General features: G+C 35.1%; 1 protein-coding gene across 1 annotated transcript in view; it reads right to left on the bottom strand.

Annotated features, from left to right (window-relative positions):
- Positions 1-25,555, bottom strand: part of LOC115879817 (high affinity cAMP-specific and IBMX-insensitive 3',5'-cyclic phosphodiesterase 8) — a 511,035-nt gene that overhangs the window by 431,659 nt on the left and 53,821 nt on the right. Inside the window, exon 2 of the mRNA XM_030896822.1 lies at positions 24,855-25,074. Within this exon, the coding sequence (XP_030752682.1) occupies positions 24,855-25,023 (169 nt within the window). The 5' untranslated portion in view covers positions 25,024-25,074. The remainder of the gene's footprint in view (positions 1-24,854; positions 25,075-25,555) is intronic.

The following is a 25,555-nucleotide window of genomic DNA, read 5'->3' as shown; positions in this document are numbered from 1 at the left end:
ATACTCCGTGTCGTATGTGGTGAACAACCCTGTATAATACCGCATGATCGACAAAAATGGCGTCCAGTTTGGTGTGGAAATGAACATTATTAACATTCCACATATAATTTTACTTATAAAATGACAGCGATCTTCATTTTATAACCATCGCTGACGCCGTTTTTTTTTCATATTGAGCAGAGGCCAACAGTATTTATTTGGAGTTAATTTTAATGTAATAAACATTTAATGGTTTATAGTCGGTAATATTATTTTAACAAAAATTAACGTGAAAATTAAATACCTTACAGATACTGCCGTACTAAGCACAGTATAAATAATTTTTTTTTCTTGTAAAGAACTTTCTTATCGTTTGAATTTTATGCCCATGATGTTGTTTAGGGTTCTTGTTCAAGTAAGTCTAAATATTGGTGCCTGAATTCTCACGATTCTTTTTTACGGCTCATCGATCAAATCTTATGGATGATTCAATTAAACGAATTGGCCACGATTCAATTGTACTAATTGTACGCAATGTAAGTATTGTAAGCAATAAATCAATTCCCACGACTCTTTGAATGAACGATCGCATTATGATCCGATTCAATTCTCACGACTCTTTTTTACGGTTCATTGTTTAAATGTTATGAATCCGTGCTGGCTACGATTCAATTGAACGAACCGTATTCTAAGCAGTAAATCGAATCTCAGGATTCATTTTTAATACCCGTTCAAATGAACGACTCGTTCAATCTTTGCCCATCTCTAATATCTACAACTACTATATTCGACTGTACAAATTTTTGTAGAGAATAATTAAATTTCCAATATAATGTCACACATCAGACATTAGACCTACTGCGATATTTTTGGTCGATCGCACGGTATATTATTAGTCCATTATGTCAATAACATTAGTCCATTATGAAATAAACGTGGACAAAATTATGTTTAAATTAATTAAGCAAACTAAAATAATTATTGAACCGTAAATACAGTACTAACAATAATAACATTCTTTTGTTATTAGAATAAATACCTAACAAACTATTCTGTTTTATTTTCTGTAAATTTTACTGTTTTAAACGTTAAATTGGAATCGCTTGTGACGTAAAGTGTACTTAAAACGCTCCGTACAGGACGAAATCGTAAACGGCATGGCAGCTATAAAAATAAACATATAAAGTGTAGAAAAATTTTAAATGTTATGGTTAACAATGTCAATATCGGCGCTATTTGCACTTTAGTATGTACGTTTTGAAAACGAAAACAAAAATTAAATAGGATATTGTTTTTCTCCTATGCATTTTAACTGTTTATGTTTAATAAATACTGTGTATTATTTAATGTTTTTCTCTAAAGTGCACGGGCATATAATAATTATAAAATTTCCATCTATGTATTGTTTGTTTAAATAGTAAAATTATTGTATAGTTTTTTAATTCGCCTAAAGCTGAGCTCAGACGACTCTTGTACAAGGTGTCCCATTTTTTGTTTTTTTAAGGGTAATTTCTCGTTTATGAGAAGAAATACAAAGATACGGTTTTCACATCATTATGATACTTTTTAATGAAACTAAAGACGCTACACACAGGTTTGTCCTAGCACTCTTGGTTTCTGAAATACAGGGCGAATTTGAAAATTTTGCATTTTTCGCCTCCCCTCGTATCTCGGGTATCCTATAACTTATCAAAAAGGTGAAAACTGAGTGTGATAGTGTTTTTCACGTAACTAGCTAACTAGATGTTAGCTGAGGGCTATCATTCTTAAAATATGACATGTTCCTCTTTTGTCCGTTCTTCCTTCGAATTGGATTCTGTGGATGACATCTATTACCTCGGTCTTTTGTCGTATCCACTCTATTCTTTTACAGTCTTTCTTGGTTAATCCCAATATATTCCATGCCTATCATGCCTCAGGACTTTTGCAACGCGAATATAGTGAATATATTAAGAACAAAGGAAGTGCATCAGACTGCGGGAATTACCGGGAAATTTCACTATTGGCTATCGGAGGAAAAATTCTTGCAAAATTTATGTCAAACCACCTGCACCCATATATAGAAAAAATCCTTCCAGAATCGCAAACGGGGTTTCGCACCAACCGCGGCACCGTCGATTCCATATTTTCCATCCGCCAACTACAGGAAAAAGTAAAAGAGCAGCAGTCTAAACTTTATGTTGCATTCATCGACCTAACAAAAGCCTTCGACTCTGTGAACAGAGATGCACTTTGGACAATTATGAAAAAGTTCGGAGTACCCAACAAATTTCTTACAGTGTGTAAAAGCCTCTATAGCAACAACAAATCAAGAGTGTGACATCATGGATCAGTGAGCGATCCCTTCCTGGGAAATAAAAAAAAATATAGGAGTTAGACAGTGATGTGTCTTAGCGCCTCTTCTATTCAACATATTGTAGCGTTTTTTATAAAACATTACCACTGCGAACGGCAGCTTTTCATCGGAGAGCAGTCGTGGATAAGGTATTTCACTAGAGAGAAAACTAATCGATAACGATTAACAAAAAAATATAGATATTGGGCGCCAGGCATGTACAGAGAAAGAAAACACAGTTGTATCCCAAGTAACACAGATAGTTCCAAATCCCTTCGGTTTAAGACTGGCTACCAAAACATAGTTCCTGGGTGCACCCTGTTACCAAATTTGTCACTATATCCGGTAATACCACTGCAAAGTATTTTTGGATAGTATCTGTTACCACCCTGTTACTAGTCATTTGGAATTTAAACACCCAAAATTAAGGTAGCGAATGGGTTGTTGCGTCTAGTAACTGGGACTAAGCAAATCCTTTTATTGTTACCACTAAGTGGCAAAATCTACATAGTGACAATAAATACGGAACGGCTACCAGCCTGTGCTACTGAAATGGGTGTATGAAGTACTTGTTACTATATAGTCCCATGCTTAGTCGCAGAATAGTCGCAGTACCCTATATTTTGGGTCTTAAAGTTACGAGGTATTTGGGTACTAATTGTTGGTCCCAAAATAGTAGCTGCGACTATGGTTTGTTACTATAAAGTAACGGGTACAATACTCCTATTGACGTCTTGCTACTATAAAGTTGTGGAAACTAAAAAATATTTCTTTATAGTAGCAGATCGCGTATTTACCCATCCTGTCCGTTACCACAAAAATAAAGATCAGTAAAATTGTTTGTTTAATGCGCTGCTAGTGGAACTTCCTAGACAAGTTCACCAGTATAAAGGGTTTATTGGATTAAATTTAGAGAAGTATGACTGGGCTTTGATATGACAATAAATTATTTTAAATCTATTTTTGGAAATTCATATACATATTGTTATGTATAATTGTCATATTTTCTATATATTTGTAAAGTTTTTGTAGCTGCATTTTTCTAGGAATGTCGAGTTGGTGGCTACTAATGAACTTAAAGATAAAACAGAGCTCAGAGAAAAAAGTAACATCAGTCAGGAACTAAGACAATGGGCCTTAAAACACCAAATTAGCCATTGCTTTAACAGATTTACTTGGTATACTAAAAAATGAAGGCTTAACACCATTGCCAGGAAACAGCAGGACTTTATTGAGTACACCGAGATATTGTGCCATTGTTAGTAGCACGACGTTTATCCGAAGAGACCAACCTAGCATCGGTGTCTCTAATTTTTAATGTTGACGGCTTGCCTCCATTTAAAAGTTCTCCATTAGAATTTTGGCCAATACTCCTAAAAATGCATGAATATCCTTGCGATCAACCCATGGTGGCAGCTATTTATTGTGGCGAGTCAAAGCCTCCATTACAAGATTTTTTACATGATTTTGTAACAGAATTAAATGAGATTTTGGAGACTGGAATTGATGTAAATCAGATTAGGGTGAAAGTAAAAATTCGATTTTCTCATTCATCATTTTTTTTATTCAATTGTTATTGGTCACTTCATGTTTCACCGAAAAAGACAACTTTTGATTTTTAAATGGCACCCTCAATATTTTTTGCTTAATTCAATAGAAAATGACACTCTGAATAGAATGACATATCATAATATGACATTTTCTCGTATGGTTTATTTGAAATTGTAACATCGGTTCATAACGGCAATTTGTCTCGAAATACCAAGTGTGTGGTATCAAATTATTCGCAATTTTTTTTTTCAAATATGCTAATAAGTCATCTTCGTTCCATTTGAAAAAATTGAGATATTATTAAAAATACAATTTAGGCATCTTTTAACCAGTCAGGACAAGACACATAATAGTGTTCTTAAATTGTTTTGAGATGAGAGGGAGGCGGAACTTTATAGAAACATATGGAACTATATTGTCACAAAATGCCTGATTGTCCGACTTTTTGGGTGTTTAAAGTAACTTTCTAGTCCCAGTAGTTACCATAGTGTACAAAATTTAAATTTGAGAATAATAAAGTTCCAAAGTAGTAATCGATACTGCAAAGTAACTTTTGGGTAGTAACAACTTAATCACTGGAAGTAGCGGATCTTTTAAAGTAAAAAACGGGTAGTCCCTGCTACTTCATAGGGAAGAGCCTATATAACTTTATCGTAGCGAAGTGTGCGTCAGCCATTTTTTACTGTCAGATATTTTTTAATTAAATTTATTTGTTAATATATTTTCATTTTTTCTTTATTTTCCCAAGTTTTATAGTGCTTTAAGCATTTATTTTTCCAATTAGAACTCGAATATACTTTCGTGCATTACGAAATATTATTTTTAATATTTTTGATATTATTTTTTGTCCTTAAATATCTACAAAATTGAATTAATTCGAAGGCGCGTTAAAATATTTCCATCTAACTCGGTAATATTTGTCAGTAAAGTGACGTACGTTATTATATTAGTCCTGGAAGTGTCCGAAATACGCGATTAAAAACCATCATTTTCATCATAAACATAACACGCCATTATTAACTTAAATTTAACATGGCCATGCACCGCGACTGTCATATCATATTATTATTTTATTTCAAAACGTTTTTTTAAAAGTAGAGGTCGCTAGAAGAATGTTTTACTACTATATAGTAGCAGTTACCAGGCGGCTACGTAGGGGCGACCATGCCGGTACGTAGCAGGATAGTGGCCGCTACTACCCTTTCACTTTATAGTTACGAAATATAGTAGCAGCGTTAGTCCCTGGGACCACCCGGTATACTACCCAGTTACCCTAAATTCTTCCCCATTTTAGTAACAGTTACGTGGCGGCTACGTGGCGGCAACGTAGCCGTCGATAGTGGCAGTCTACTTGATGGTCGCTTTTGTAGTCCCAGGAACGTACCTGCTACTATCTCTGTTGCTTGGGATATTACTTAAAACTAATGACTATATTTATTCATGATGTTCTTTGGTGGTACATGACATTGTAGAGTTCTAGTAAATATATAGTGGTTATATGTCAACGAAAGTGGTGTTAAGAATTGTACTAAATATCTATGAAAACAACTATGATAAAATACAAGACATGTAAAGTTTAAGAGAATATATGAAATGTAGCATTACTTTAATTAATTTGATATATTTTATATCATGTTAAATCGAATATGTTGCAACCCGTAGATTCTAGAATCTATGTTTGGTTATTCATCTGTTAAAATAGCGCAATAATAATATCTATGAAAGTAATACCATTACAAGACGTAATGCAATGAAACCTAAGATCTAAATTATATTTTTAAGATTATATCGACATGAATGTTCTTAACAATCTAACCACTGAACATAGTCTGTACGATATTACTTAAGATGTACGTTATTGTTTAAGACTGAAAATGTTTTAAATGTTAAATGTAAAACTAGAACTTAAATCTACACTTAGCTGTTCTTTATGTAATTTTGCTTCAAACAGTAACAGCGTGAGGTGGACTCGCATCTCTGTACTCGGCCATCCAATACAACAAAAGGGGCCAGAATGAGGACACCATGAATTGATACAGCCGTAACTACTAACTAGCTTATAGATGGCAACGAAGCAGCATGGGGCTCAAGCTACATCCACGCTGGGGCACTTCATATGCAAGAAAAATCATTCCTACTGGGGACACTCGTCCACAGGACATCCGTACATAGGATAATGGTACAAGGGAACACTACCCGTACCTTAGACCATAACCTAGGAATCAATACATAGATATGGGACACCTGCCCATACCTTGGACCCTAAAAATACGAAACTCTTGTTTAAAATAAATCAAGGTCTAATAAACAAAATGAACCTACCTCGAATTACTTCCGAGGGCTCACTAAATAATAAAGAACCTGTCCTTTCTTCCTGTGACATTCTGGAGGACAAAAGAGAATAAAACGTGCCAGCAAAATACAAATACAAGTTAGGTTGGGGCCATCCGTAACTCTACCCTAAAAATACGCAGTAATAATAACGAATCAAAAAAGATAATATCTCATTTTTACCTGTAACTTCGAAATAGCAGCTGATTCAAATTATACAGCAAGATTTTTATAATTGCAGTTTCTCGAAGCAAGGATTTTTTGATGGTGACAGTAGGACGGTCAAAGCCAAGTAAAGTTAAGCACGGAGAGGCGCCTTGAAGCGATGTTGACAGCGCTCCACAGAACAGTGAAACGATAGCAGGGTCGCTGACTAGAGAACGTAAAAATTATGCCAAGCGCGTCAAATAAACTATCCGGCCTGAACGAGAGGGAATCCGGTGATGATAGGCCAGACATCATATGTTATATATAAAAAAAACATGTAACGAACTAAAAACGTTACAATATTCATGGCAGCGTTCTCCATAATAGTGGACAGCAAACTGCAGGAGAGAGGATTGGGCATTAGATAGAGATACTACAGCGCGCGGCGGTCTGTTCAACATAAAAAGACTCAGGGCAAAAACACGTGCAAAATTCATCACAAAACTTCAATACGCTGATGACTGCGCACTAGTTGCAAAAACGTCACAGCAATTACAAGAAATGTTGAACACATATACCTGGGCATAAGAGACTTTGGGCCTTAAGCTAAACATCGACAAAATTAAATTATGTACACTCCCCCGGAAGATCACAACAATGCTATAAAAATCGGAGAAGAACTATTGGAATATATAGCGGAATTCAATTACCCCGGCAGTTTAATTTCGGAAAAGGCCAATATCGATTCTGAAATCAAGCACAGGGTTAGCAACGCCTCAAGACCATTCTGGAAATTAAAAGACAGGGTTGTCTACAACCATGACTTGAGTACAAAAACGAAACTTGCAGTGTACCGAGCAATTATAATCCCTACCTTGTTATATGGCAGCGAGACCTGGGTGCCCTAACGCCGACACATGAACGCATTAAACAAGTTGCAACAGAGACACCTTAGACAACTCTTAAGAATCCGTTGGTTCCATCATGTCTCAAACGTTTCGGTCCTTGAAAAAGCTAACTGCGAGAGTATTGAAGTCATGGTTACAAAATCCCGGTTAAGATGGACTGGTCACGTATGCAGAATGCAAGAAAACCGCATACCAAAATCTCTGCTTTACGGTGAGCTTGTAGACGGTAAGAGGAGGCCGGGTGGACGACTCAAAAGGTACAAGGACATTTTCCACGAAAACTTAAAGGGGATTAACTGTAGAATTAGTGGGAAGAAGCAGCTCACAATAGAACTCAATGAAGAAGAATTGTAAACTCAGTTAAGAGCGACAACCAAAAAGTAAAGAGACAACAAAGCAATGCGATTTTTGAATGTTTGCAGTGCGATAGACAGATAACATCACGTATCGGGCTTTTCAGTCACAGAAAAGCTCACCAAAGAAAGAGCCTTGCGTGACCATGTTCTGATGCGTGTCGAATACTCGTCAGCGAGTAATGGCAGTATGTTGTTAAATGATGGGGCTGCTCCCCTAACATTTTGCGCTGGATGTATACCATGATAGTAAGACCCATGATTACTTATGGAGCAGTTGCCTGGTACACAAAACTAGAGCAACGGACGGCAAGGCTAAACCTATGCAAAGTCCAGAGACTAGCATGTGTTTGCATCACAGGAGCCATGAGAACCTGTCCAACAGCAGCAATGGAGGTCATTCTAGATCTAACACCACTGCACATTGTCATTGGTAGATATGCCAATGCGACAATGATTAGAATGGTCACTAACGGAATTAGTACTGGGAGAATTGTCAGATCAGGGGCTTGGAACACCCTCAAAAAGGAAATACTACTCCTGCAACTCCCAGTGGACGATATGCCAAGAACGTACAACTTTGACAAACATGTCAATGTAGTATTGAGCAATAAGAAGGATTGAAGAGCGAAACGCTTGCCCAGCAGTTAAAAGACCATACCATAACTTGGTATACTGATGCTTCCAAAACCAATACGGGAACAGGGATCGGAGTGTTTGGACCGAGAGCTAAATACTCCGAACCAATGGGCACTTACCCTAGTATCCTACAGGCAGAAATCTACGCTATCGAAAGATGCGTACAACTTATCTTAGATAGCAACTATCGGAAACAAGAAACAGCCATCTTGTCTGATAGTCAAGCAGCGTTAAAAGCGATCAACTCAGTATCGATCAATTCGAAATTGGTCAAAGAATGCATAGAGAAGCTGAATAAATTAGGCAAAGAAAACAAAGTCCTCCTACTCTGGGTGCCTGCTCACCAAGGGATAGAAGGCAATGAAAAAGCAAATAATCTAGCTAGGAAAGGAGCTAACACTCCACTAACTGGACCAGAACCGTTCTGCTTTCCAAGTGGTAACCAACTCAAGGCGGAACTCAAGAACTTGGAAGATTCCATCCGCAACCTGGAATGGAAATCTTGCAATGGTCTAAGACACTCGAAGAAGTTTCTGAGGGCTTATGATCAAGAAAAATTACAGATCTTCCTGGGTCTGAGTAAGAACAATCTTCGGATTGTCACGGGGTTTTTAACAGGACACTGTCTCCCTCAATGAACACCTCAGTAGATTGAAACTAAGAAGAAACGGCGAATGCAGATTTTGTGGGGAGATGGGGAAACACCAGTACACCTCATCACTGAGTGCGCCGAGACGACAACCATTCGTGCCATGAATTTTGGTACGACTGATATTGGAGATGGAGAACTACCCTCTATAAAACCGTCCCAGATACTGGCTTTTGTCAAAGCCCTGGGACTGTATGATGAGTTATGATTCAAGAAAGGGGGACACAATGGATCTGTAAGGTCGAAGTGATTAACCCCCCTCCCACTCATTCTAAATTCTAAATTCTAATGGCAGTATGTTAGTATGCATAGTAGTTTATGGTTTCTTTATAAGGTCCGTTTTAAGAGTCTCGGTTTCGCATTAATAGACCATGACTGGTAGTACATATTGGTCGAATGTTTTCTTCTTTAGATGAAGTGGTATTCTAGATTTGAATCTGATCGAGTTTCTTCCATAAGTACTCTATGCAAACTGAATTATTCGTTTGATTTCTGGTACTTGAGATCTCGAGTATGTATGAGTTGGTCCAAAATATTATGTATTCTTCTACTATTTCCAGTTTTGTATTATTTATTAGAATGCCTTTTCTGTCTACTAGTTCGTTGTACATTACTTTAATTTTTGTTAACAAATTAGTATATTATTATTGTATAATCACTTTTTTAATTTTATTTTATAATACTTATTTTATTTGCTTTTCAAAACTAATTTAAACCCAAGATACTATCATCGAACATCTTTGATTTTAATATTGCACCGAAGCAAAAAAATCTAATAAATAAAAGGCAGTTCGACCGAATACTAAGCTGCGTTTTGTCATTAAAATTCAAACGTCATAAATTATTCAATAAGACGCAACGCCTTAAAGCCGAGCGACTTCATAAAATACAGAAAAAATAAAGAAAACGAGAAACCGTCTCGAAATCGAAGTAAAAAACATTAATAAAACTAAATTATTTTGTTCATTAAATAATCGTCAAACATGATTAATAACATTGCGAACTGGTAATATCTTATTTTTCTGATGTCGGTTGTTTTTCATTTGAAATCAACCGGGACAAGGTATAAATAAAATATCAGGTGATATTGAAGCTTGAGGCCTGTTGATATTAAATTTTTAATAAGAACTTTGAAAAGCATCTAAGACAAAAGTAACTAAGAAAATTTTCAATATTAATATTTCTTCACAAACAAAACTTCATAGATGGGTGAAATATAATGGAAGGCCAATGTGTAAGAACGAGATAGAATAAGGAAGTAATTTATGATTTAATTTTATTGGCATCATGATGGCAATAAAATTAAATCATAAGGTTTGTTCCAACCAGCATTTCGGGATCGTTTCGAAATCATACTCGAATCGGTTTTCTTGCACTTTGTTAGCATGCGCGGACTTCGAATAGTTTCGTGACGGTGCAAAAAGTATCAACGTTGGAACGCTTTGTGGATTGTTTTCGGGACTGTCAAAAGTGTCAAGCGTGCGTGTATCGATCGGTTTTTTGTTTTTGTTTAGAATTTCATAACATAACCCTATATTATTTTTGTTTGCAATTTGCAATAATAATAATAATTATTATTCTTGAAGTGGAGAATCAGAATCCAGTAATTGTTGGTAAGTGTTGTTTCAACTGTATACTCACTAGCTCACTTACCTATCCCCTCTTTTATGATCCTGTTATGCGTAGTTTCCTGTTATTTCATTGCAGTGGTAGAATCTTAGAACATTATTTTATAAATAAAAAATTAATTAAAATTTCCGATCACTTACAAGCAAGTAGAAGAGACAATAAGGAAACTTAAAAAAAATAGAAAATCTCCTAATCAAGATAAAATACCAAACGAGCTAATAAAAACGCAGGCACGGCTATCATAGAGGAATACACAGAACTGTTTAACATTATATTACAAAATAAGAAAATACCAGAAGAATGGAAACAAAGTATAACAATACCCATTTTTAAAAAGGGAGATAAAACAGACCCAGCAAACTATAGAGGAATAACATTACTGAGCACCTCGCTAAAACTTCTGACTAAGATCATTGCGGACAAAATCTTCTCAATAGTGCCAATAAGCGAGGAACAACAAGGATTCCGAAGAAACCGATCAACTACCGATACACTATTCATACTCAAGCAACTAGTTGAAAAATCCTTAGAATATAACTCTCCAACCTATCTATGTTTTATAGATTTAACAAAGGCCTTTGATAGAGTCCAACTGAAAGACATCATCACCATCTTGGAAAGCAGTAATGTCTCGAAAGAACTCACAGAACTTATCGAGGACTTAAACACAAACACAACAACCCAAATAAGAACAAACTTTACCTTAACGCAGCATCTTCGAACTACAACTGGTATTCGCCAAGGCGACAGCCTCAGCCCTCTGTTATTCAACACAATCATGGATCAAGTAATAAAAACCGTCAAGAATACTGGATTAGGATATCGAATGGGAATGCATAAAGTAAACATATTATGCTATGCCGATGACGCAGTACTTATTGAAGAGTCAGAGGACGACCGCCAAAGAATGCTACAAGCTTTTAACAGACAGGCAGAAAACTTAACATGCAAATTTCCACAAATAAGACCAAATACATGACCATTACAAAGGAGCCTCTACGGTACAAATTGGTAATAAAAAACAAAACTATTGATCAGATAATGTCATTCGAATACCTCGGATGCAAAATTACAAGCTCAGGATTCCTGGAAGAAGAAGTAAGGAAACAAGCCAATAAAGCTGCCGCAATATCAGGACATCTTAAATATCCCATATGGAAAAACAAACATTTGAGTACAGAATGTAAGTCAAGAATATACAAAACCTGCATACGACCAGTGAAGACATATGGTGCGGAAACCAGAGCTGAAACATCAGTAACAAAGAGAATCCTACGAACTACTGAAATGAAGACCTTAAGAATGATAACTGGATACACATTGAGGGACAGACAGAGAAATGTAGACATAAGAGAAAAGTGCCAAACAAGAAGAGAAGAGAATGGAACCAGCATGTCAATAGAATGGCCCCGACAGAATGGCCATAATAATTCGCAACAACGTACCCCATGGCAGAAGACCTACTGGACGACCACCTAAACGTTGGCAAGACAGTTGGCAGTCAACCTCGCAAGAGTTGTTTAGACGAGAAGGAAACCGGAACTAAACCGGCGATACGCCTTCTAAAAGAAGAAGAAGAAGAAGAAGAACGATTTAGTCCACACAAACTCACAAGCAAAAGTATAACGCACACGTATTCGAATTCGTAATAAATAATCGAAACAGAAGCATCAGCCGGACGCAGGACCAGAATCAGCTGTTAAAAATCGATCGTCACTGCCAATATACTTTAATGCGCAAGTCAACTCAAACAGTTCTCAATTTGGACCATGTACCGAAATTACCGTTCTGAAATCGTAACTAATACGATCCCAAGGTAGGTTGGTACGCAAATAGGATCGTCCGATAACCGTCAAATCTCGGTTGGAACACATTTGAACTTCATTTATGTTCCAAGAAAAATTTTGTAAATTGCATATTTTGGCAGATATTTGCAAAAAACTGATTTTTCAGCCATTTGGTGTATTTTTTTCGGCCAAAGTTACGGTGTTACAATTTTATTCCCTACAACTACCCTCCCAAAGGGGGATACACAATCAGTCTAAAAAATTAAGGTCGACGAATTACTCCGAGACTTGGGTCTTTTCCTGTTCTTATTTACTGGACTATTTTTATTACTTTCTATCGTCCAAATGTTCAATTCTTCAATCCAAATGCAGAACTGTGATGTTCGGACTTTTCCTGAATTTTCCTGAACGATAATCTTATTTAAATTTCATTCTCCTGACAATTTACACGGTCGTTCCTGCGAAGAGATATCTCCAGTGCCGCGCCGAACGAGAAACCGTTCTAATAGAGGATAATTGAGTTTTACGGTCTCGCAATCGTCCGAGCTACACAAATAGCGAGTTTTATCTTACTCGTCCGTGAAAGAGGATCGATCTTGAAATTCCGTTTTTGGTTCCAGTCCCAGAGCTTTGTCCATTGTGCAAAACGCGTTGTTTTCACCTGGAGAGGCGAATACTATATAACTGTTCCATTCAATATGCAAATTGCACGTCACGAATAAATATAGTCATTAGTTTTAAGTATTATACAATTGTGTTTTCTTTCTCTGTACATGCCTGGCGCCCAATATCTAGATATCTTTTGTTTATTATTATTGATTAATTTTCTCTCTAGTGAAATACCTTATCCACGACTGCTCTCCGATGAAAAGCTGCCGTTCGCAGTGGTAGTTGTTTTAAAAAAACGCTACAACCTCTATACAAAAGTGCTTCGTTTCTTCGCTAGAGGGCATCAAACTTTAAAAAAATAAATATATTTTTAGATATTTTAAGAACCGTTATTCTGATTTGAATGCGATTTTCGGAAACTATGTTTTGCTAAGCGTTTTAAGATTTTACTTCCTCAGTTCCTCAGAACTTACGACCGAGAAAAATCAAAGGTTTTCCTTGATTTAAGTAAAAACAATCTTCGGATTGTCACGGGATTTCTAACAGGACACTGTCTCCTCAAGGAATACCTCAGTAGGCTGAACTGAGAAAAAACGTCGAATGCAGATTCTGTGGGGAAAATGGGGAAACACCAGAACCGCTTATCCCTGAGTGCGCCGAGACGACGACCGTTCGTGCCATGAACTTTGGTACGGCTGATGTCGAATATGGAGAGCTGGCCTATGTGGAGCCGACTCAGATACTGGCTTTTGTTAAAGCCCTAAGAATGTATGATGAGTTATAACTCGTTATAACTCAAGAAATGGGAACACACAATAGATCTGTAAGATCGCGGTGATTAACTCCCCTCCTAAACATTCTACATTCTTCTACAACATTTTACTATCACAGAAATCTAGAAAAAGTACGGGAAGGACGAAAACTACCCCCACCCCTAACGTTAAGAGACACCATCAATGTGTCGTCAAGCTGGCATGGGAAGAAACCCGGGAAAGTGCCCGCTGGAAAGATCAAGAATATAAATATCGAGCGAGCATCTGAAGCTGATGGGATTGACGGATAAAGTCATGAACATATTTTGTCAATCAGAAAAAGAAACAAAAAAAAACAAATTTTATGTCAGTATGTCAATGCGACAGCCTGAAAAAGGTATAGTTCTTTTTATTAGGAAATTATAAACCATTGGAATACATCTATATGGCGGGTACCTTAGAGGAATGTAACATAGAGATCTGAGGAGCACCACAATATGTCTGTAAAGGTCGAAGTGATACAGCCCGATAGCCACTTCAAAGTATGTGGTAATCTGACTTAATCTAATCATATCAAATCAGACACATTGCCTACAAATATAATTTTTAAGTCCCAGTGTAATCACTAATCCTCTAAAATGGCAAAACAATGAAAACTCACGTGATTTCTCCAACAAAGCTAAAATATATTATTTAAACCTTTGGACGTAATGGGGCACAGAAAATGTTTTATTTTTTATCACAGTAATGCTTTACATACAAAATGAACCACACCAAGAAAAAGGTCCGAAACAATCTGTATTCGAAGTGCTAATAGCGATTCTTTCCCGAGGATGGGTATCGCAATTAACCCAGCTAATTTAATATAAGACTCAGTGTCTCTACGTATATATAACCTTTACAGCTAGAGATGTGATTTCTTACGACATCCTACGATACCTATCGATATACAGATAGGTATCGATAACTTTTAAGTATACCTGTCGATACATTGTTACCTCTTTGTGAGTATATTTATTTTATTTGTCTTTTCAAAAATATAAAGATTAGTTGAACACTTCAGAGTTAAAATATAAAGTAAAGTATACTGGTATAAGACCAAAATACTTACAATTAGTATACTAATAGTTACTCAAATCAAAGCATCGGAAAGGCGCATGATAGACAGCTTTGAAATGTGGTGCTGCAGACGTATGCTGAGAATACCTTGGACAGCTAAAAGAACTAATCTATCAATAATTAATGAGCTCAACATAAGCACCCGACTCACTATGGGGTATTTTACCTCAAAACCTGGCCAATAATATTTTTATTTTTTTTTGCATTCTTCCGCCATTTAAAACGTGAGAAAATAAAGAAATTGATTCAAATTTTAATACATACCTAGCGTTTTTTTATTGGCAAGATTAAGATTGAATTATATAATATAAATACATAAGTTTTTACAGGGTGTCCCTCAATAACATGTCAATACTCGAGGGAGTGATTCCAGAGGTCCTTTTATGGAGAAAAGTTCTTATAAACATAGGTCCATAAATGCATTGTTTCTAAGATACAGGGTGTTGAAAGTGAAAAAAACAACATTTTTATTCGATTAAAAAAAATTGTAACTGCCAAACTCGCAAAAATTAGCAAAATTTTTTATCAAGGCCTTCTAAAGGAATACTTAAGCTACAAAACCAGCCAGATTGATATACTTGATAAGGTTCGATTACATACTGAAAGTTTACATAAACATTCTGTTTTAAATGAAATAATATGTCTATTATTGACCTTGGAGATTAATGTTGTTCTAACTAGAAAATAACAGTTATACTAAAGAGTAAACAAGTCTTTCTAAACAAGTAAACTAATATAAAATAATAAAATTTAGAATGACACTTTATCTAAAGAAGAAAACATTCGACCAATGTGTCTACCAGTCATGACTTATGACATCATATGGAAACTGCAGGTCGCTCAACTCTCAATGGAACGAAATATACTGGGAATAACCAAGAGAGACCGTAAAGGGATAGAATAGATACGAGCCTTGTACATGAATTTTTAAAGTAGCTCAACCTAAAGGTGCGTATTCATTATCCGAACGAACGAATGAAAGTGCGGTATATGTAGACGGGGACCGAACGCATGCGGCCGTTCGTTCGTTCGTTCGCTCGACCATCCGTTTCGAGTCGGTACATCAAAGGCGTTCGCCAACAAATGCCTCCAGTCTTCTCGTGCGGTTCTATCGTACGATCCCCGTCCATGCCACTAGCGAACATTCGTTCGTTCGTTCGTTCATGCGGATAATGAATACGCAATAAACGAACGAACGAACGAACGGATGAAAGTGCGGTATATGTAGACGGGGACCGAACGCATGCGGCCGTTCGTTCGTTCGTTCGCTCCACCATCCGTTTCGAGTCGGTACATCAAAGGCGTTCGCCAACAAATGCCTCCGGTCTTCTCGTGCGGTCCTATCGTGCGGTCCCCGTCCATACCACTAGCGAACATTCGTTCGTTCGTTTATTGCGTATTCATTATCCGCACGAATGGTTCGCATGGTCGAGCGAACGAACGAACGAACGGCCGCATGCGTTCGGTCCCCGTCTAAATTTACCGCACTTTCATTCGTTCGTTCGTTCGTTCGTTCAGATAATGAATACGCACCTTAAGACGTTTATGGATGTAAAGCACCAGATGGCGGGGCGTATTTCACAGTCTTTTACTACAGAAAAATATTTTTTGTTACTCTGAATTTTGAACCGACCAATAAAAACAGAGAAAATAAAAATCGATAATTTTCGGACTGTGCCAATTGGTTACAAATCGACCAGATACTTTTTGTCTATTAGATATGCTATAAAAGCTGGTAATTATACAATTCGACCATTGTAAATATCCGACAAATTTCGCAAGGCCGACGAGGCCGATGCTTTTCACTGATAAGAAAAAAAAATGTTTGTTTAGATAATTTTCGAGATATTTTTTCTTTCTGAATGCACATTTTTAAAGTATTTTATATTCTTTGTCCGCTTGATCTATTATACTGGTTGCACGTATCGAGGTTCTGTTTCTTCTAGTTTTAACAAATGTTCTTATTTCTTTTGTAGTTTTAGTGGTTGTAGTGTAAAATTAGATTAATATTATTAAGTTTAATTATAATGTTTAGTGTAGAATACCAGAAATAGTTTAGTAGTGTTTTTATAGTTTATTATTTTGCAGTTAAGTAGTAGGTGAAGGGATAATTTGGTTATTTTTTCTTTTTGTTTGATTAATTAGTGTTCGATAATTTTTTCAGTGTAGTAGGGGTTGAAGTAGTGAAGAAGTAGTTGTGTAGTGTTTGTATAAGAGATTATATTAGTTTATTTTGTAGATGAGTAGTAGGTGAAGGTATTTGGGTATTTTTTCTTTTTGTTTTTCTTCTAATTGTAGTAATTCTATTAAGTATTGTGATAGATACACTATATCTTCCTTCAACTTCGTTGAAAAGTGCGTTATCATATAATTTTGGTTTTCTGGTAGTAAAATATACGAAAAAAAAATCTGATCAAATTTATTTTAAATTAAATTAATCGAGTTTTATTAATCAAATTAATCTAGTCAAATAATAATAATAGTTAGTTTCTAAATACTATACAGGGTGAGTTTCCTACGATGTTCTCTATGGGTATCTCGGAAACTACTGGAGATAGATATACTACCCAGTATTTAGGAGCTAACATCAATAGTCAGTGCGACCCGAAAAGAGAAATATTTTCAAGAATTGAGCAAGCGAGAAAAATCTTCGTGAGAATGAAATCATTTTTTACAAGAAGAGACCTCAGTATGCGGATCTCAGAACTCGAATGGCCAGATGCTACGTCTTCTCTGTGTAACTCTATGGATGTGAGAGCTGGACACTGGATTCACAGACCGAGAAGAGAATAGAAGCCTTCGAAATGTATATATACAGACGGATGCTGCGAATCTCATGGGTACAAAGGATCCCCAACAATGAAGTACTCCAGCGCATGCAGAAACAAAAAAAGATACTGAACACCATCAAGGAAAGAAAAATTCAATACCTGGGTCATGTGATGAGAGGTGGTAGATACGAAATACTGCGCCTCATAATAGAGGGCAAAGTGCAAGGGAAAAGGTCAGTAGGAAGACGCCAGAACTCATGGCTAAAAGATTTGAGGAGATGGTTTGAACGCTCGTCTGCGGAAATCTTCCGGGCTGCAGTTTCCAGAGCCACAATTGCCATTTGGATCGCCAACCTTCGGCAGGAGAGGGCGTGATAAGAAGAAGACTGGAGATAGAGAGTCGGTTAAATGGGGAAAAAATTGCAGTTTTGTGGGGTCATAAATATGCGCCTTTCGGATTTTTCGGAGAAATTCAAGGCTTACTAGATATTTCGAAAAAAAAACAAATTTTGGCTATTTTAAAACTTTGTCTCTAATTCCATTATAATCTACCGTATGATCGAATAAAAACGGCGTCAACGATGGCTATGAAATGAAGATCGCTGTCATTTTATACCTATGTAAAATTATATGGGAAATATCATCGATCGTCATTTCATAGCCATCGCTGAAGCCGTTTTTATTCGATCATACGGTATTTTAGACAAAAAGTTTTCAGATAAAAGTTGTAGATAATCACATACCTAATGAGTTTGTGTTTTCTGTTTTTTTTCTAAAGCCTGTAATTTTTGACATATGACACAAACATTATGTTTTTTTTTTAAATGGAAACCATAGTTGGCCATGACTTCATAAAAAGCGCCATTTTTAAGCTTTTCAGCGATATAGGTATAATATATTTTTTTCGAAAAATTACAAGTTATAGCCAATTCTTTTTCTTTCTTGGCTAATTTCCCTACCAATAATACCACGCCAATTAGTTGGCATCAAAAATGTAAAAAGTTTCATGTTTTCAAAAAAATATCATAAAATTCGTAAAGCACTCAATTTAGAATAAAATATAAGAATGAAATGACTTTTATAAACCTGCATTAAATCAAATTAAAATAGGTATGTAACTTTTTTTAAATATTAATTAACAGCAATTAGCATTATCGTAATTTATAATAATGTACCAACATATCGAAATTATGAAAGAAATCATTATTTCGATATGTTGTACGGTTGTATGTTAATACGGTTTAGAATTCTTAAAATAACAGGCAAAAATAATCCACAATTTACAATAAAATAAAAGTTTCGTTTAAATTTCTTAATCAGCTGATCACTATTAAAGTTCGCAGAAACCCTGGGCTATATTATTACATTACTCTGAGGAAAATAACGAAAATAATCGATATTTTTGACTCCGCCCCGAAAGGTTCACGATTTGTCCTCCAGTTGGCAGCACATTTTGTCTAGTCGGTTGGGCAACTTTAAGAATATATAAACAAGGATACACAGAGTCAAATCCCTCAAGTGACAATGAGCAGGACACCTGGCAAGAAGGACGGACCACATATAAACCACAAAAAATTACAGCATGGTACTCACGAGGAATTAAGAGACCTAGAAAAAGACCGAACCTGAAATAAGACCATGATATTAGGATATTAGCAGGAAAAGAAAGTATCTAAATATGTGGGGGGGGGGCTACACCATAATTGGAAATGGTTGAATAAGCTAAAAATGATGATGATGATGATGATATCGAATAACGATAGGGACTAACATTTTCGGTATGAGGTTGTTATCGATAAACTAATAACTCTCGATAATTATCGACATATAGTAATGTCGGTGGGTAAAATCCCCTATCGCCCATCCCTATTCACAGCTCGAGGCGAGCCGAAAATGTGGAGAGACTGTTAATTAGCCCATATTTTTGTTGGATACAACCCGCTGAAAATATATTCTGTGTTTACTTCCTTTCGAGGTGAGCAAATGGAAATTTAGGGCGTTTCGGTTGGAATAAAAGGGAAATTCTACCAGTCTGAAGATTTTCTACAGTACAAAAATTGTTTAATTTATTCTTAAATTAATTTTCGAATGAATTTTGAAAAACCAAGGGAGTATTGCATATGCTCATGACTAATGAGGAAACCATTGTGGTTGATGCTTTATCTCGTACTATATACAGGGTGAGTATTAAATAAGTGCAAATATTTTTGGGTAGTATATTTCGATCCCAGAAACACGATTATGTTTTTTTTTCGCAAAAAAATAATTTTGAAATGTTTTATTTTTTTTTAGTTTTTAGTAAAAAAACATAATTTCCTGATAATATGGCAACATAGGTGGTAGATTAAATTTATAATAAAGAAACCTCAGAAAAAGATCCAGTGGTTTTCAAAACTTAAGCAAAAAATATATTTTTTGGAAATTTTCAAAGCAAGATAACTCGGTTATTTTGGAGTTATTTGAAAAACGGTAAAGAGAAAATATGTTTCTTTTATCGAGATCTACAAGCCCTGAAAATATTTGCACTTATTTAAGCCTCACCCTGTATAAGAAGATATTATGGATATCTTTCTTATAGTCAGCTTGATTATACTTTGATATTAATTTAGGTTTTGAATATACAGGGCGTTTCAAAACAAATGCGAAAAACTTTAGGGGGTGATTCCTTGTTCAAAATAAAGGGTAGTTTGCTCTATAAACGTTGGGTCAAAAGTCAACCATTAGGGAGATATCGCGGTACAAATATGGCGGAAAAATAATGTTTTTATTTTTTATCTTGAAAACGAAAAGAGATAGACTAATGAAATTTTATGGAAGCATTACTGTTATGAAAACACACTTTCTGGTAATTTTTTCACTTTTTTAAAATGAGTGGAAGGGGTTGAAATAAACTACCCCTATCATTCTTGTTAACGAAATTTAAAGAAAAATCTTATCAAACACATACAAAAAAATTAATTTGGATAGTTTAGTTTGTTTAGAAAATTTTTTATCTCTTGTGTTTTTTTGATAAAACCCACCAATTTGAAATTAAAAAATAAAATGTAAAGCATTACATATCAGGACAAAAAACATTTTTAGATTAAGAATCTAGTGATAATAACGATAATAATAATCATCTAGATAATAACGTATTGCAGTAGAGTAATGTCAAATAAAATAATATTAGAAACATCCTAAAAAGTAACAGCGGCCGACTAGATTTTTTCTTAAAAAAATTACAGCAGCCCACTAGATTCTTTGTCAGAAAATGTTTTTTGTCCTGGCATGTAATGCTTTACATTTTATTTTTTAATTTCAAATCGGTGAGTTTTATCAAAAAAATACGAGAGATAAAAAACAAACTAAACAAACTAAACTATCCAAATTAATTTTTTTGCATGTGTTTGATAAGATTTTTCTTTAAATTTCGTTAACAAGAATGATAGGTGTAGTTTATTTCAACCCCTTCCACTCATTTTAAAAAAGTGAAAAAATTACCAGAAAGTGTGTTTTCATAACAGTAATGCTTCCATAAAATTTTATTAGTCTATCTCTTTTCGTTTTCAAGATAAAAAATAAAAACATTATTTTTCCGCCATCTTTGTACCGCGATATCTCCCTATTGGTTGACTTTTGACCCAACGATTATGAAGCAAACTACCCTTTATTTTGAACAAGGAATCACCCGCTGAAGTTTTTCGCATTTGTTTTGAAACACCCTGTATAAAACATTTAAAGGGCAAGGGGAAAAATCGACGATGTCAATTTTATAAGAACTATTAATAAACTTAATCTGTTGAGAATTCTAAGTCCTAAATAAGCTAAATTATAATTGAGTAGAGGCTTGGTGTTTAAAGGCGATCGGAGAGCTAGGTACAGAGATCATCCACAAACTATGCTCTATCATATGGGAATCTGGTAGATGGCCGTTAGAATGGTGCGAATCACTGTTTATACCACTTTTCAAGACAGGTTGCCCTACTGACTGAGCTAATTATAGAACGATAGCACTTATTAATCACACTAGCAAAGTACTGCTTCACATTATCAATAGCCGTCTAAAATATTTTATTCTATAAGAAATATCTGAAGAGCAAACAGGTTTCATGCCCGGCAAAGGTACTAAAGAGCAAATATTAAACGTCCGACAGATTATCGAGAAACCGTATGAGATGTTTACTTGTTTAACTATAACAACTCTACTTTTTATAAATAATTATTATTTATTACACAAATTCACATTTAATGTGTAATAAATAATCATTATTTATAAAAAGTAAAGTTATTATAGTTAAACAAGTAAACACCTATTTTAAGTCTTATCTTGTGGAATTTGGCATATCTGATATACAACACGGTCTATATCGATCTAAATGCTATGTCAAATTGTTTAACTTTGCCATCGTTCCAGAAGAGACAACCCGTATACATACACACGCTTCCAAACAGATTTCATAAACTGATTCCAAAACAAAAGCTTCAAAGCGTCTGTTTTTTTCGCCAAAACCTAATTAAAAAGACAGCGATTTTTCGAGAAAAAAAGAAAATTGCCACAGATTAAAACTAATTGCTGGATATTTATGCAAAGCTCGACAGTCGCTTTTCGGGGGAGAGCGTCAAAGGGATAATGTCTTGTTAATAGTCAACCTGGCATTGTATTAAAATTTAATTTTAGACAGAAAAGGGTTTGGGCGAGTTTAGGAGGGGATAAGAGATATTTCCCCGGGGGAATTAGCTAAACTGGCTGGAAGATTAGTAAATTGTTTGATGAAGAAAGTGAGAGTTAAGTAGGACGATCAACTCTCGGTGGGAAACAAAAGCACAGATAAGTAGATGCTGAAAGAACGCGTCGAGAATCTCGGTGATCTACAGGGCGAGTTATAAATAATTGCACATATTATTTTGTGTGCCGGTATAGATCTCGATAAAAGTTTTTCAAATAAGTCCATAATAGCCGAGTAAATTAACTTTGAAAATTAAAAAAAAAATATCTTTTAATTTTATACTTTTGGCATTTTGAAAAAAAAAACAGTCTGTGCACAATGTGCGCATATTTGAAATGAAACTTCTAACAGCTATTAAATTGAAGGGTTTGAAGGATATATAATTTTTTATGAATGCTTTTTATAAGCTTCAAAAAATTAGAGTTAGTATAAAATCGTATACTATTCTAGCTTTATAAATTTATAATGTTTTTTTTTAATTTTTATTAAAAAAGCGTTAGTTCTATCACCGGCCGGATAGCCCTGGAAGCTGTAGCCATTACACCAAAATACTACTATATCTATATCTCTGACTACTACCGCCCTTTATATTATAAACTAACTACTAACCAAAGAGTAGATAAGATAAGAGACGACAGTGAACAAAGAAGTCGAATTTCGCGAGAGAGACGCAGATATATTAAAATTTAAAGGTCCCATCAAGTCCCATTTTGTCTGTTGCCAAGTATATTTCTTTGAAAAATAAACAAGATTTTCTGAAAATAAATTAAAAATATAAGAAAATGTTGGATTATGTGTTTCTGGCATTTAAAGCAACGTTGCCAATGCTAAACCTAAATTTAGCGTGTTTTTTCGCTCATTCTGGGATTACGAAAGGCGGTTGACAGAAGAGCGACTCCTTCCCATAATTGCTATTTTACCAACGAGATCTGACCACGAAGTTGCACGAAAGAGTTTTGATTGCATTGGTTACAACTTCCATGCGGATGGTTGTTATATTATATTGTTATATTATATCAAAAAATTAACCCTTCCGCAATGTTTATGTTTAAGCCTGATTAGCACAGCTGATTAGCGTCCTAAAATCATAGGTTATAAAATACGCCGTTGTCAGATTTTATCGTTTATCTTTGAAATCGATCAACTTAGTCATTCTGTTTCTTTGATATTATCAGTACATTACGAAAAAAGAACCTAAACCAACCTAAACTAAAAATTTACATTTCCGTATTAACATATGTTACTTATATTCTTATATTATTAATTTATTTTCAGAAAATCTTGTTTATTTTTCAAAGAAATATACTTGGCAACAGAGAAAATGGGACTTGATGGGACCTTTAAATTTTAATATATCTGCGTCTCTCTCGCGAAATTCGACTTCTTTGTTCACTGTCGTCTCTTGTCTTATCTACTCTTTGCCAGTACGTCACCGCAAATCGCTCCGCCCACTCATTTTATTGGCTACTTGCAAATTTGTCGAATTTTTATTCATGGGACGCGTCGTCTAATTTTGACGAAAAACATGGAGAGAATATCGTTTCCCCTCTCACGGATACCCCGTGGCCACAGAACGTACAGACGTACTGTAACTATTGTCAAATCTCATAATAGGTAATTTATTTAAAATCCCTAATCACCCAAAAAAATAGAAGATATGACAACGTTGTAAATTTTCAAATTTCTAGATTAGGTCTAGAATAAATATATTTGTCTCTCTCATTACATAGGAGAGAGAAAGGCGGATATATGAAATGTCAAACTTCCATTTGGTCTCAATTTTCTTTGATATTTTGTTAAGAAAAGTGTTTTTCAGTAAAATTTTGGACATTTTTCTATCCTCAATCAAGTGTGGCTTTTAGATAAACTATAATATAATGAAAATATAGTGAAATTATTACTTTATAGGGCCAAAATAAAGAAAAATTCAATGTTAAAATTATTTTCCGTTTTTCTGAAAAACGGTAAGAGACCGCCAAGAAAAAAGTTCAGATTCGTAATCTACTACCTCAAAATAGGGTGTATACCAATTTTGGTGAAAATCGGACGATTTCCAGTTTTCCCAATAATTGGCAAATTTACTTCTTAGCACACAACCAGAGGATATTGGTACACATCTAGGTTCGTACAGTATCCAGTTTATTATAATAATGTTCTTGCTGATATGAATTATTTCTTTTAGCGATTGTTACCAAAACACCTTTTTTACATAAAAAAACAGGTGGAAATGTACATTTTTTACTCAGCAGTTTGTAATACAGGCAGACGAAAAGTTATTACGCTTTAAAGCGGTTAAAAAACATGTAGGTGGCGTCTTCTACAAGTAAGAGTCATATTGACATTGACATCGAAAAAAATTCTACACCCTGTATCTCCGAACTAAGCATTTTAGGACATAAATTTATACGAACATTTTTATTTATTTTTTTTTCTGGACCACCTTGTATATAATATAAATTAAATAAGTAACAATGAAGTCGTGTAGATAAAATAAATACAAATAGAATGATTTGTGGAGAACAGAATACTCAGGGTTTTTATATTCTCAATGCACCAAAAGAAATATTAAGTAATAACAATTTCACTAACCTCTTGGAACACTGTTGATGTGTATGGTCGTGGTGGTGGCAGCACCAGCAGTCGAAACACTGTTCACTTCCAAGAATTTTGTCTTGGCCACACTTTTATCCGCTTTGTCCAGGCTGGCAGAACTGCCTTTTTGGATCTGCTCCAGCAGAGTGCTGGGAAAGCAGCCCATGCCAGCCCCCAGAGTCCGTCCTCACTCACGGTCACACCACCAAACTGTTTCCTACAACGGAAGAAACATTACTGATACTGGAACTATTAGCAAAAATAGTTATTGAGTAAAAAATACTTTTTAAAATGAATTTTTAGTGTTTGTAAACATAAATAATTTTAACTATTATTTATGTGATTTTAGTTATCGCCTTACTTACAATATCCACCCTCACAAGTTGACTTCTGTTGCTCAGATACGACTTAAACCATTCGAGAGATGATCCCCTGAACCCATAGTGCTGCAGTTTATTAATTAGGATCTCATGATTTACACAATCGAACGCCTTAGAAAAATCACAGAAAATTGTTGCTGTAGAATGATGGTTGTTTAGGCTGGAGTAATATAAAGTGATATAAAGTGTCAAATTCATCGAGCGTTACCATAGTTTCTCGGTATATAATTTCATACATGGTATTATTTTTAAATTTTTTGATATTATTTGGGATGGCTGAAATTGTTCAAAAAATTATTTGTGGCGTTTAAAAAAAAA

The sequence above is a fragment of the Sitophilus oryzae genome, unplaced genomic scaffold (genome assembly GCF_002938485.1).
Source record: "Sitophilus oryzae breed Bouriz unplaced genomic scaffold, Soryzae_2.0 scaffold_1588_pilon_pilon, whole genome shotgun sequence".
NCBI lineage: Eukaryota > Metazoa > Arthropoda > Insecta > Coleoptera > Curculionidae > Sitophilus > Sitophilus oryzae.
Note: the sequence above shows the minus strand (reverse complement) of the source record. Positions and strands in the feature narration are given on the sequence as shown.